The sequence below is a fragment of the Podarcis erhardii genome (genome assembly GCF_964252035.2).
Source record: "Podarcis erhardii genome assembly, chromosome: Z".
Classification (NCBI taxonomy): Eukaryota; Metazoa; Chordata; class Lepidosauria; order Squamata; family Lacertidae; genus Podarcis; species Podarcis erhardii.
This window is the reverse complement of record NC_138504.1, coordinates 42,320,064-42,333,980: the sequence shown is the minus strand read 5'-3', so window position 1 is coordinate 42,333,980 and position 13,917 is coordinate 42,320,064. Positions and strand designations below refer to the sequence as shown.

Sequence of the window (13,917 nt, the reverse complement as noted above, 5' to 3'; positions counted from 1 at the left end):
GACATTTCCCTAGCTGTTAATATCCACATTATATTTGAGCTCTCAGATGACATAAAAGCCACTTCTGGAAAATTAATGCAATATAGTGTCTGTTGAGCACTCATTTCTGTGTCATCCGATTCCAGAATAAAAATCCACTTAGAGCCTCCTTAATCTGGAAAATCATGTCAAGTGATGAAATTTGGGGTGGTATACTGGCATACGGAACTTTCCTGCTGTTTTCATGGGGAAATCATGGGGCAACAGAAGCATGCATGTGCAGAAAGAGGTGGAGTAGTGCCTGTGTCTGATTATGTTCGTTGCTGTGTCACACCACATCCCCCTGCCAGAGCAGATATATTGGGAAAACCAGTTGCTGGGAGTCGCAGGTGGGCAGAGTTCCATTGTGCTCAGGTTCTGCTTGAGGGGCTTCCCATCAGGGCACTTAGGTAACCACTTTGAGAAGAGAAAGCTATACGGGCCTTTGGTCTGGTGCAGCTGGGCTCTTCTGATGTTTTTCTGTTCATGGGCTTGGAAGTTGCCCATCAGCTCTGAGCACCTGCATAGTAGCCGGAGCAAGCACCCAGGTCGCACAGTCACGTACGTCAGCATTATGGTGATTTATGTTGTATTCTGATATTTATATTAATGAGCATTCACACTTTACATTGTGGGTGCCCTTTGTGGGTTTGCGCATGATGCTACAGTTCCCAGGGAGCTTACTGGCAAACAGCGGCTGGCTTGCCTCTCCATGTTAATCTTTGGAGGTTCACGCCCAGCCTCAGTAATCAAGTCTCTTGCTGGGAGGTGGGGCCAGCCCCATTTATTAAAAAGGGGTAGAGCCGACAATAGCCAGGCAGTCGGTTCTGGAGATTCACCCTCCCTACCCTCCCTCTGTTTAATGTTTCTTGTTTGCAGGTTAACCTTTTCTTCCTGTTTAGGTCTTTGACTGGTTGCTGTTGAAGGACCAGGAAGAAATTTTCCTGCATTGGCAGGTTTTGTGTTCCTCGTAGCAATTCGTCACAACTTTGGCGGTTATGGCCTTGGGTGGAATCCTTTAGTCTTTTCTTCCCTATATGGGGTGTGTGTGTGAAGTGGTAACTCACCCCCCCCCACAGAGCGGCGATTTCAGGGTCCCCTTGAAAGGGGTTATATATATGGGTGTCACTGGCCACACACTGAAAAGTCATCCGTAAACTACCCTGCGTGTGGGGATATGGGCTTGGCTGCCTGCTACACTTATGTCTCGCAGAGCACCCCCATATCCCATTTACCCTGATGAGCCCCAGTTCCCCCCAGCTGGGGGGCTGGGAGGGATACACGCCCAATGCCTAAGCCAAGGTCTTCCTACATTCAGAAGTTTAATAAAGTTGTGGCCTAATTTTAATTCCATATAACAATTACTCTAACTAATTAAGTATTCCGTATGCCTATCCAGTTATCTCTGGCTTGTTTGTGGCCAAGTACCCTTCATGAAGCATAGCCACTGCTCCACACAGCCTTCAATGTGAATTCAGCAGCTGTTCAAACCCGACAAAAAAGTTAGGTGAGACGTGTCATAGGCCACCAATTCTGGGAGAAAAGGGAATTACCTTAATTATTGTTGTTCTTATCACCATCAATGCACCCTCAGTACTGAAAGCATGTGCCAAAGGAAGAGACTCGGAAAGGAATTAGAACACAACTCAGTTTGAACTATAAACCTTTTAGGTCTCCTGAAAATAATCCCTCCTTCAGCTAAATGTCATATGGCCTTGTCTTCAAAACATCATTGGGTGGTGGTGAGGAATTTCTAGACAAGAGGGATGCTCTGAAATTCATCACAACAGTTTGGGGTTTAGTAAAGGCAGGTTGTAGGGGAAGTAAGTTTGTTTTCTATAGATTCAGTCAACATGCCCTGGAGGTTCTTTGTAATTCTTATGGTAGCACAATTATAATCCTGTTCATTCATCTTCCACCACCTGCCACCCTATTGAAGATGGGAAGAGGCAGCTGAAACTTCTTCCCAGAATATTACTGATTTGCTTCATTTATATCCCACCTCTCTTCCATTGTAGAACCTAAGATGGCATCTCATTGATGGGACCCTGTGCCGTTTGGCTCAATATTCTGCCTTACCATGAACTGCCTAGTGAGACAAAAATCAGGTGATTCAGTTAACCTGATCCTGGTTGGTTTAGCACTTTATACACTAAGAGTAAGGGATGCAGGTGGCACTGTGGGTTAAACCACAGAGCCTAGGACTTCCCAATCAGAAGGTCGGCGGTTCGAATCCCCGCGACAGGGTGAGCTCCCGTTGCTCGGTCCCTGCTCCTGCCAACCTAGCAGTTCGAAAGCACAAAGTGCAAGTAGATAAATAGGTAGCGCTCCGGCGGGAAGGTAAACGGTGTTTCCGTGCGCTGCTCTGGTTCTCCAGAAGTGGCTTAGTCATGCTGGCCACATGACCCAGAAGTTGTACGCCGGCTCCCTTGGCCAGTAAAGCAAGTTGAGTGCCGCAACCCCAGAGTCGTCCGCAACTGGACCTAATGGTTAGGGGTCCCTTTACCTTTACACTAAGTGTAATAAACTGGCAGGGCACCAGGAGCTGCTGTGTCCTTTTCACACTGCCCCCTAGCTGGCATGTGCCCTGCCAGCCCTGTACCACTTTTGTGAGTGTTGGGCTTGCAGGGCATTGTGAGTTATTGCTTCCTTCTCACAGTGCCCTCCAGCTGGAGGATAGGTGAGGAGGACCAAACAGGGCAGGGTGCCCATGCCCTGTTCCATGGCTGCCCTCTAGTTGGGTGATGGCTTGAGAAGAACGTAACAGGCATGCACATTGCCAATTCCACACCGCTTTTGCAAGACTTGCAAAGCAGTGCTGGGTGTACAGGGTGCCATGGATGTGCCCCTCAAAACAGCGTGATGTTGGCCAACTTGGCCAGCTGGGCTTCCCACTGAGAAGGCAGTGCATCAAGACCCCGCTTAACTCCAGTGAGCGGGGGGGGGGGGTGTACTCCAGTGTCATGTCCTGCCCCCACAGTGCACCCTGCACACACTCTGGCACAAGTGCACCTGCCCTGGGTGCCAGCATGGAATGCTCTGACACTAGATGCCACTGCCTGCTTGCTCATTGTCTCTTTCCCTGGCAAGCAAGGGGCAGCGATGATTAGGAAGAGAGAAAGCAGCAGCTGGTGATAATGCCTGTGTCATATCAATGGTTGGGGAGTTCCAAAGTGTAGGACCCGAAGGACTGACCCTGTACAGGTGCAGAATCAACATTAGGCAGTACTTGTCAGAGTGCCACTTCCGCAACAAACTCCCAAACCCAAAGGCCCTTAATATTATTATTTTTCCATATAAAAAGGAAAGCCACTATCAGGATCAGGAGAAGTGTTTGGCCCACTCTAAGTCCAATTTAATGGAAGCCACACTTCAAAAACTATTGGGTCTGTGTGAAGGACAGCAAGGAACCGTCCCATGGCTCCCTGGACTGCCCTTGTATGGATGCAGGACCGGAGACTCATTCAGAAGGGCTTGTTGATGGAGAGTATCTGGGAAGATGAGCCAGATGTGAAACAGCTAAGAAGAAGATACAGATATTGACAATAAGGAATCAGAGTTCCATAGGTGCAACAGAATGTTTCCTCCCCCCCTCCACTGGTGCACTCCTCCCAAATTTAGTCAGGGTTCCACACATACCCGCCAACCCTCTAGAGCAAATTTGGGATGGGGGAAGGAGAGGGGAGAAGGAGGTTCTGTTGTGCTCATAGAACTGTCAGCTGCATAGTCATTTACTTCTATTATCATTATTGTTATTTATTTAATACTAATACTGATACTAATACTAATACTAATAATAATAGTTCCGTTGTTGCTGTTGTATTTAGGGTTAGGGTTAGGGTTAGGGTTAGCTCTCTATATTGGACAAACAGGCCAGACCTTACGCCAAAGAATAAACGGACATAAATCGGACATCAGGAATCACAAGACAGAGAAACCAGTAGGAGAACATTTCAATCTCCCAGGACATTCTATACAAGATCTCAAAGTAGCTGTTTTACTACAAAGGAATTTCAGAAATAGACTGGAAAGAGAAACTGCTGAATTACAACTTATCACCAAACTCAAAACCATGGAAAAACCTGGTCTGAACAAAGACCTTGGATTCTTATCTCATTATACATGACAAAGCCATTTTTCACCCCTTGCTTTTTCCTGTAAGACCTATTGCAGTCGTTAAGAGTCGTCAACAGGCTCATCACAGCTATCTGCCAATCACCCATTCCCACCACCCTTCTGAGTAATACCCCTCCCCACCTTCTCACTATATAGAAGGGTCTGGAAACTTCTGTTTCAGTGTATCTGAAGAAGTGTGCATGCACACGAAAGCTCATACCAAGAACTGACTTAGTTGGTCTTTAAGGTGCTACTGGAAGGAATTTGTTTTGTTTTAACAATCCTGAGAGGTAGATTAGGCTGAGAAGCAGTGACTGACCCAGTGAGCTTCATGACCAAGTGGGGATTTGGACCCTGGTGTCCCAGGTACCTAGTCTAGCACTTGAATCACTGCATCATACTAACTGGAGTCAACTATTTAACTTCAGGATACAAGACTCCAGGACCAGAGTCATCAATTCTTTCGGGCCTGTGAACATTTCTGCAAACTATGAGCACCATACAATGACCTCAAGCAGTTTCGCTGGCTACAAAGGAATGCTTCTTATTACCGTATTTTTTGCTCTATAAGACTCACTTTTTCCCTCCTAAAAAGTAAGGGGAAATGTGTGTGTGCGTCTTATGGAGCGAATGCAGGCTGCGCAGCTATCCCAGAAGCCAGAACAGCAAGAGGGATTGCGGCTTTCGCTGCGCAGCGATCCCTCTTGCTGTTCTGGCTTCTGAGATTCAGAATATTTTTTTCTTGTTTTCCTCCTCCAAAAACTAGGTGCGTCTTATAGTTTGGTGCGTCTTATAGAGCGAAAAATACGGTAAGTCTAATTTCAAGCAGGGAGGTGGCACGTTTGCAGCAGGGAAGGCCCCAGTGGATGCATGTGTGGGTAAAATGTTGATGATGCCATAGGGAGCTGACCCCATTTTCTTTTTCACTGTGCACAGTGTCAGCATTAGCAGTTCCCCTCACTGTTAACACTGACGTGGCTCCCTCTTTAGATGGGCTTCAGGTCAATCCTCTACCACCCAGTAAAATACAATAAAATTTCCTGACTGACCTAGCAAGGCAAGCTGTAATAATAAAAAATAAATAAATTTTTATTTATACCCCACCCTCCCTGGCCAGAGCTGGGCTCAGGGCGGCTAACACCAGTAAAATTACAATAAAAACATAATGGGGGGGGGACCAATTTAAAATACAGGTTAAAATACAATTTAAAATGCAGCCCCATTTTAATAGTAGCCCCTAGATGAAAACCATAAGAGGAGGGAAACATAAGGGTCAGACTGAGTCCAAACCAAAGGCCAGACGGAACAGCTCTGTCTTGCAGGCCCTGCGGAAAAATGTCAATCCCCGCAGGGCCTTAGTCTCTTGTGACAGGGCGTTCCACCAAGTCGGGGCCAGTACTGAAAAGGCCCTGGCCCTAGCTGAGACTAGTGTGTGCATCTTAGCCACGGTGTATATGTTCTGCTTTCACCGTCAGAGGCAGTATGCCTCTAACTGCCAGTTGTTGGGAATCGCAAGTGGGGAGAGTGCTGTTGAACTCAGGTTACACTTGCAGGCTTCCCACTAGGGCACCTGCCTGGCCACTGCGAAAACAGCATGCTGGACTTGATGGGCATTTGGCCAGATCCAGCAGGGCTCATCTCATGACCCCATCTTACTTTATTTCAGTCTCACACCCTCATCTTCAAAAAAGGGCTACCGGCAACCCACCTTGCAGCCTGGCTGATCTAAGGACAAACCCAACCCAACCAAGACTAAAAATTACATTGCAATAAAAAACACAAAAAACACACATCCCAAACAGAAACCCCTCAAACACTGCCATATAAATTATAAAGCACTTGCGGTAGTGGCTATTACTCTGAGCTGGAAACAGAGCCAGAGCTATCAACAAACCAAAGGTACATTTTATGAATGGTGAATATAAAATGAATGGCTCTTTTTCCTGAATGCCGGGAAACTGTAGAGTTGTCATGCAGAGATAAACTGAGGTTTGCTAATTATAAGCAGTTCTCATTGAGCAACAGCAATCAGGAAGGCTGTCCTAAGCTGCCCATTTCCAAGGACCACTTAATATATAAACTGACATTTGCTCCAATAGCCCAACCATTCCATATGCACCCCTCCACCTGCTTTTGATCTGAATGGAGCTAGAAAGTCCCTTATATACAAATATACAGACACAACAATGGAAAGAAAGGGCAGAACTAATTGGGCTGTACAGCAGGGTTGGGTGATCTTATTCAGCCTGTGGGCCTTGTTCTGTTATGGGAAGCCTACTGGGAGCCACGTAGTAGTATTGGGTGGAGCTAGAAGCAAAAGGGGGGTGGAGTAACAAATGTTAATTTACCTCTTTCTCTCCTCCATCCAGACAGGCAAGAGGTATTATCAGTGTCCAAGGCCATGTTCTAGCTAGACAGAAACACTCAAGGAGGTGGTAAAGTAAGGGTGGTGAGAGGCATGTCCTGGGAAGAAGGAAGGTGGATGTCATGGACTGGTTGGAAACAGGGGAATGGTGGGAGGAACCAGCTGAAGAACCCCCAAGGGAAGAAGGCTCAGAGCTAAGGGAGTGATAGTGGGGAAAGATGAATGGTCAGAGGGAGAAGAAGGAGACGACTTGGAGGAGGTATCAGAAGCTGAAGAGGTAACAGGGCTTAGTGAGTTGGGAGAGTCGGTGGCAGAGAGTCCAGAATCAGAAGTAGGAGGATGGGATGAGGGGGACCAAGAGGCAGAGATGAATCAGACTGGTGGAGAGTCACAGGTGTCTTCCCCCTCCTGTGGTGACAAGCCACCCAGAACCTTTGTCACCCAGAACCAGAAGAGACATGGAAAGGGTGGAGGAGATGTTGACTTCACGCAAGTGTGGTGTCATGGATGGGCTGGATGCAGGGGAGTGGAAGGAGGCAGCAGCTGGGGAACCCCCAAGGGAACCCAGGGAATTGGTGGTGGGACGGCAATGTGTGGTCAGAGGGAGAAGAGGAGCAGACTGGGAGATGTCAGAAGCTGAAGAAGCAACAAGGTTTAGTGAGCAGAAAGAGGATGAGGCAGAGAGCGGTCTAGACTCATAGGCAGGGAGGAGAGGGACCAGGAAACAGAGATGAGGCAGGCTGCTGAAGAATCCAGGGAGTCTCCCCCTCCTGCTGTGACCAGCTCCCCCCCCCCCCCGGTCTCCCAGAACACACAGAGGAATGAAGAGGGCGGAAGAACAAGAGACAACAAGAGTCTTAGGCTGCTGGGGAAGGAACCGGGGGGTGGTCCTTAGAGAATGGGAGGTGTGGACCTTCAGTTCTCACAACTGCCTCATTGGGGCAAGATCAACTGGGAAGAGTTGCTGTGAGTTGTGTGGAGCAAACAAAAGGCTGACTGCTCTCAACAAGGCAGGAGAAAAAACTGGAGATATGGCAACCCACTTCCCAGAAATCTCTGCTCCTGCCTCATCATGTGACAAGAGATATTACCCAACCCAGCGGCTGCATGACACCAGAAATAAATTGAGATTTCTACGATAGTCAGATCCTGATTTATGTTGCAGGAGAAAATCATCTGTTTGGAAAGAATGAAAGACACTAATTTCTGCTTTGCTTGAATGCTGAAAGGCAAGGGGTCGGCAATATTTTAAGTCATGTTTTTTCCTTGGGATCTGTGTTATCTACCCTCCCCTAAAGCAATGGAATGTAAAGTCTTCAGGAAGAGTGGACTTTAAAGATACCTCTTTGCGATGGATTTATTTTATAACTAAGGACTTTGCCTAAAAGGTGACAGACAGTAACAACCTTGAGGGACTTTTGAGGGATTTTGACCACCCCTGGAACTTCGTATTGTGAAATAAAAATAGTAAAGGTAAAAAAGATATGTAACAACTGGATGGACTGTCTGTTACACACTCTGAAGAGAGTAAACTGGGGAGTTGGAGGTAATGGAACTGAGCATCGGCAGGATGGACTGCAGGGAGATTTATTAGTTTAGGGGGGAGAATGGAGAGGAGATATAGATTTTGTTGAGATTACATCACCCTACCCCCCTTTGAAGCGTGAAGCTGGAAAAAAGAACAGTGAAAGGGACAGGATGGACCACAGCGTGTAACATATTGATGGCTTCTGAGACTTTCAGACAGAGAAGAAGAGATATGGATTATGTTTATTTATTAATAGGGAGAAGGGATGAAAGCTGGAAAAGTTGTTTTATTGGGAGCAACAAAGGAGGGAGGAAAATAGAGGGGACATTGATGGGGGAGCTGAAGTCAACTTTTAAATTTGTATTCATTTGGGCTCGCTGGGTCAGATCGAGTTCTGAATTAGTGCACATCATCTAATTCACTGATAAATGTGACTTTGTTCATTTTATGATGTGGTTTGTTGGTTTCCTTTATAAGCTGCACTTCAGGGGATTTTTAGGGGAAAGGACCCACAGCATAGATGGGGAGGGTTGCTCTTATGTATTTTCCCGCCTCCCAACACAAAACAGCCAGAGACCCTTGATTCCTTACCTGCCTTAAAGATCCACTCCAAATAGCCATTGAGTTCTCTTTCAATCTGCTGCTGTCTCCGGAGCTTCAGGAAGGCCCTCCTGTTCTCAACTCTCTCTCGTTCTTTGGCAAACTCACTGCAGGGAAGGAAATGGACAAAACAATACAACTCTTGCCCATATTTGAGTTTCCCAGCAGATTTCCAGGGGACTATTCCAACAGCTACGCTCTGGATGGGGAGAGGCTATCAGCAGCACATCAGCCTAGGGCTTAAAAGCTTGCATTAGATGCCCATATATTACTGGGCAAAGTTCAAGGTTCTTGCATAAATTTATAAAGTCCACAATGACTTGAGTCTAGGATACTTCAAAGACTGCTTGATATCCCTGCCCAAACACAGAGGATGCATGGAAAGCCTCCGTCACTGCCCTCCCCCCCCCCCCCCCGGGCTCAGACACATGGCTGGCATGTACCAGCTGCCATGCACTTAGTCTCATGGGTCTAACTCTGTGCAAACGGAGCCAGCATGGTTCTATGGTTCTTCCTCCACTCTCAAAGGCGGTATGCCTCTGATTGCCAATTGCGGGAATTGCAAGTGGGGAGAGCGCTGTTGCACTCAGGTTCTGCTTAAGAGTTTCCCAGAGGCAACTGGCTGGCCACTGCAAGAACAAGATGTTGGAGTAGATAGGCCTTTGGCCTGATTCAGCAGGGTCTACTTATATTTTTAGCTGGAGGCTACAATGCAGAAGAGGCAGAAGGATCCATGCTCACATATTTCCCACGTTGCATCCAGTGTGGCCAGATCCCACTCACAGGGTACTGCAATTGCTACACCACACATTGTGGAGGAAACTGCTTTCCAAATACCCACCCTAAAATCATTAGCCCCTATTTTGCAGAGGCCAGTTGACAACTACTCTCAACTGTCATTCTTGCGGCTCCTGTCCTGAGCCTATGATCCAAACACATATACATGCATCCATTGTATGTGTGCAGGTAGGAGGGGTGTTAATCATGGTCTTCCTTGTTCCTGTCAAAACTGTCACTTCCATTTAGCCTGGAGGGTTTGCACCCAAGCAGCTCCAAAGTGTTCCAAGCGACCCCACAACACTCTGTTAATGGCAACCAGCACTTCCTGGCCCCATGTTTACCTGTCTCCCACCTCCCCTTTCCTTTAACCCCTGGCCCTCGGCTCAGGGTACAAGGCAGCATTGCCTCTTGAGCATTAAACACCCAACTTGGCATTCAGCAAGCATTTCTTTCTCTCATTCTCACTCTCTTAAAATGAATGCCCTCCCTTCTGGTTCAGTGCTTCAGATGGTGGCTCCATCACTCAGCTTTGATTTTCCGTTGAGAAGAGGAAAGGGATCTGACAGCTAGGAAGGAGCAAATCCCTGCATACTGAATTTGCCTGGTTAAGGGGGAGATGTCTTTCTTGTGCCAGTGACCTGCATTACCTGCTATAAATCAGGTGACGGGGACAGGACTGTGGCAGGTAGACAGGGAAAGGTCAATAGTTGCAGCTACACCTCTCCAAAGGAATGGATGGACCCACTAAAACCACATTATAAGTATTTATTATTACATTTCTATCCAAACTTTCCTCTAAAGAGCTCAAGGGGGTGCATGCAACTCTACTTCCTCCCCATTTTATCCTCACAACAACCTTGTGAGGTAGGTTAGGCCGAGAGTAATTGGCCCAAGGTCACCTAGTGATCTTCATACTGGGAGGAGGGGTGGATTTGAACCACAGCCTCCCAGGTCCTAGTCCAGCATTCTAACCAGTATGCCAGATTCATTCATTTATAACCTTTTAGGACTTGCTGATCAGAAGGTTGGCGGTTCGAATCCCCACGACGGGGTGAGCTCCCGTTGCTCAGTCCCAGCTCCTGCCCACCCAGCAGTTTGAAAGCATGTCAAAGTGCAAGTAGATAAATAGGTACCACTCCAGCGGGAAGGTAAACGGCGTTTCCGTGCGCTGCTCTGGCTCGCCAGAAGTGGCTTAGTCATGCTGGCCACATGACCTGGAAGCTGTACGCAGGCTCCCTCGGCCAATAAAGCAAGATGAGCGCCGCAACCCCAGAGTTGTCCGCGACTGGACCTAATGGTCAGGGGTCCCTTTACAAGTACCTTTTACATATATCTCAAAGCAATATATAAACTTACCATAAAAATGGCTTAAACTGGTTTTCAAAAACAGTACTGTTTTCAGAGGGGGTGGGAGTAATTCAGTCCTGTCCCATTTCCAGGGAGGTTTGTTAATGGAAATCCAGAAACACATGTTTAAAAAGCACTTAAGATGTGTTTTAAGAGTGGAACCCTGCCTCTGTTACCCCTCCCCCCAATAATTGTTTCCCCTAAGGTTGGATGGTCATCTGTCAGAGATCCTTTAGCTGTGATTCCTGCACAGAATGGGGCTGGACTAGATGACATTTGGGGTTCCTTCCAACTCTACAGTTCTATGATTCTATGACTCATTAGGAAAGAAATTGAAAATAAAACTGCCGCTATCATAATGCCATTATACAAATCTATGGTGCAACCACATTTGGAATACTGTGTAGAGTTCTGGTCACCTCGCATCAAAAAGGATATTGTGCAGCTGGGAAAGGTTCAGAAAAGGGCAGCATCAAGGGGACAGTGTGGCTGCACTATGAGGTTTACAGAAAAGGTGATTAAGATGTAACATGATACAAGCAGTGATTTTATTTTCCAGGGGATACTCAAGAGTGCACAGTACCAGCATCTCTTTTTGTTGCTGTTAAAAAGTGTGTCACTTACTGTAATAACTTCATGGTGAGAAACAGCACCTATTTTTGGGGGGAGGGGGAGCACTGGATACAATGTATAAACTTATGCATGACATGGAGAAATTGCACAGCGAAAAAGTTTTTCTCCCCCTCTCATTAACGCTAGAACTTGTGGACACCCGATGAAGTTGAATGTTGGAAGATTCGGGAGAGATCAAAGATTGTCCTTCTTCACACAGAGCATAGTTAACCTACGAAATCCACTCCCATGGGAAGCAGTGATGGCCACAAACTGGGGCGGCTTTAAAAGAGGGTTAAACAAATGCATGGAGGAGAGGGCTATCATTAAAAGCCAGGATCCCTCTGTGAAACATGGCTGGTGGTAACTGGGGCCAGGGCTTTTTTTGTGGTGGCCCCATCCTGCAAAATGCCTGGCCAAGGGAGGTGTCTCTAAGGCCCGTCACTAAATTGTTAGGTGGCTTTAAAAAAAAAATACTTTGGCTGACTTTCTTTTTTCCACTGATTTCTGATGCAGGTGGTTATTTTCTTTAATGTCCATTTTCAGATCTTCCAACTAGGGCTAGAGAGGTGGACCGCAATATATTTTAATACAGTCATACCTCTTGTTAGGTTTGCTTCAGGTTAAATCTTTTCAGGTTGTGTCCTGCGGCGACCCAGAAGTACCGGAAAGGGTTACTTCCGGGTTTCGCTGCTCGTGCATGTGCAGAAACCCAAAATGATGTCATGCGTATGCGCAGAAGCAGCAAATCGTGACCCGTGCACACGCAGACATGGGTTGTGTTCTGCTCATGTTACGAACGGGGCTCCGGAACGGATCCCGTTAGCAACCAGAGGTACCACTGTATTGTGTGACATTTGGATTTGTTAGATGCCTTGGGTTCCTTTTGAAAATTTAAGCTTTTAATAAGCAGCAAGCTTCGGGGCTCAAGGGAAGCACAGGCCAAAACAAATCCATTTCAGCTTGGCCTAGACTCTGGAGGGACTTGGGCCCAATATAAAATGGATTCTGGAAGGCAGGCTTGTGGAGTGTGGCGTCCAAATGTTCCTCATTTTCAGAGTAGGCCACATCATTCCTGAGCATGCCCATAGATTCCAAGCCAGAAAGTGTTGCCAAGTAAATACTTTGCAGCCTATTGCCAAGCAAATATTCCAAAGGGCAAATAGTGGGGAACAGAGAAGTAGACCCAGACAGAGAGGCAGGTCATCAGGCAGCTAGACAGGCCCCAGGTATGATCCAAGGGGTCAAACTTGAAGTATGTCTTGTGGGAGAAAACAGAAGACTAAGTCGTCATGCCCTGCCCTCTAACAGCAAACTCAGGCAGTGAGTGCCCAAGTTGGGCCACTGTGAGAAAGGTACCACCACACACAGAGTAACATAAGAAAGTGCCTTATTCTGAACTAGACCATTGGGTCCTTCTGATTCAGTAGTCGTACCTCATTTTGCAGCTGAGATCTGTTCCAGAGCCCTAGCCGCTAGCCGAAAAGGACACAGGGCAAAGTGCTGCGTCTGCGCACACACGCAGAGCGGTTTGTGCTTCTGCGCATGCATGAAGCACAATGTAGCAGTTCTGCACATGCGGCAAACCTGGAAGTAACCCGTTCCAGTACTTCCAGGTTTGCTGCGGACGTTTGCCGGAATGGATGCTAGACAAGGCAGACGTTCATGGAGGCATTGCTGTATTGTCAACACTGACTGCAGTGACTCTCCAGTGATTCAGGCAGGGGGCGATTCCAGTCCTATGTGGAGATGCCAGGGACAGAAACTGGGGCCTTCTGCATGCAGAGCAGATGCTCTGCTGCTGAGCTGCAACCATTCCCTAAATGCCAGGGAGGCAGAAGCACAATTTTAAAATAATCACTATAGGGGATGAAAGCTTGAAAGGAAACCTTATAAAATAACCCTCCAATAAAAAAAACATAAGAAGGAGAAAATGATATGAAATGTTGAGTATCAGTTGGAAAAGGAAAATGGGAAAACATGGGTGTGTGGAATGGAGTATCCAAGAAGGAATGGGTGACTAGAACCCTGTCAGGTGTTAGGGAGAGTGCTATATTTTGTAACAGGACTCACTTGTGGGTCTTTCCATGGTGGCTGCTGCCCACTGGACTGGTAGGACAAGGAGCCCAGATTAGGCAACACCAGAGCCAGTGACAAACAGAGGCAACAAATTCCAGTTTTGTCCTCCATCCTCCTCCCTGATGAGTTCCAAAGGGGCAATGCTGAGACTAAAGAGGAAGAAGCTGACAGGCAGAGTTACACTCTGGACTGGTTGTAAATGAGAAGGCAGACAGGTGGGGGGTGGCTGAAGGCACCCAGGGACTGATACAGGAGTGCCCTTTTTGCCCTAATGGAGCAGCCTCTGCTGGCATCTTTCCTTGCCAAACTGTTACTTGACCTGTGAATTGGCCTCAAAGGGAGAAGAGTACAAGGTGTCCCTGCCAGTAGCACAAATCCAGCAAGACTCATTTGCCAGATCTCGCACACACACACCACACACACACCCGCCCGCCCCTTGCTCATTCAGAACTGGCAAATGAAGCAGGTGTTG

The 13,917-nt window shown here is 47.2% G+C and overlaps 2 protein-coding genes across 11 annotated transcripts in view; one reads left to right on the top strand and one right to left on the bottom strand.

The window, feature by feature from the left end:
* SLC31A2 (solute carrier family 31 member 2) overlaps positions 1 to 13,917 on the top strand; it is an 833,895-nt gene that overhangs the window by 449,081 nt on the left and 370,897 nt on the right. The gene's annotated exons all lie outside the window — the stretch shown is intronic.
* Positions 1 to 13,917, bottom strand: part of CACNA1B (calcium voltage-gated channel subunit alpha1 B) — a 327,842-nt gene that overhangs the window by 153,085 nt on the left and 160,840 nt on the right. For all 9 annotated transcript variants that reach the window (XM_081847405.1, XM_081847407.1, XM_081847400.1 and 6 more), the window contains exon 8: positions 8,619 to 8,734. In XM_081847405.1, coding sequence (XP_081703531.1) covers positions 8,619 to 8,734 — 116 coding nt within the window. The remainder of the gene's footprint in view (positions 1 to 8,618; positions 8,735 to 13,917) is intronic.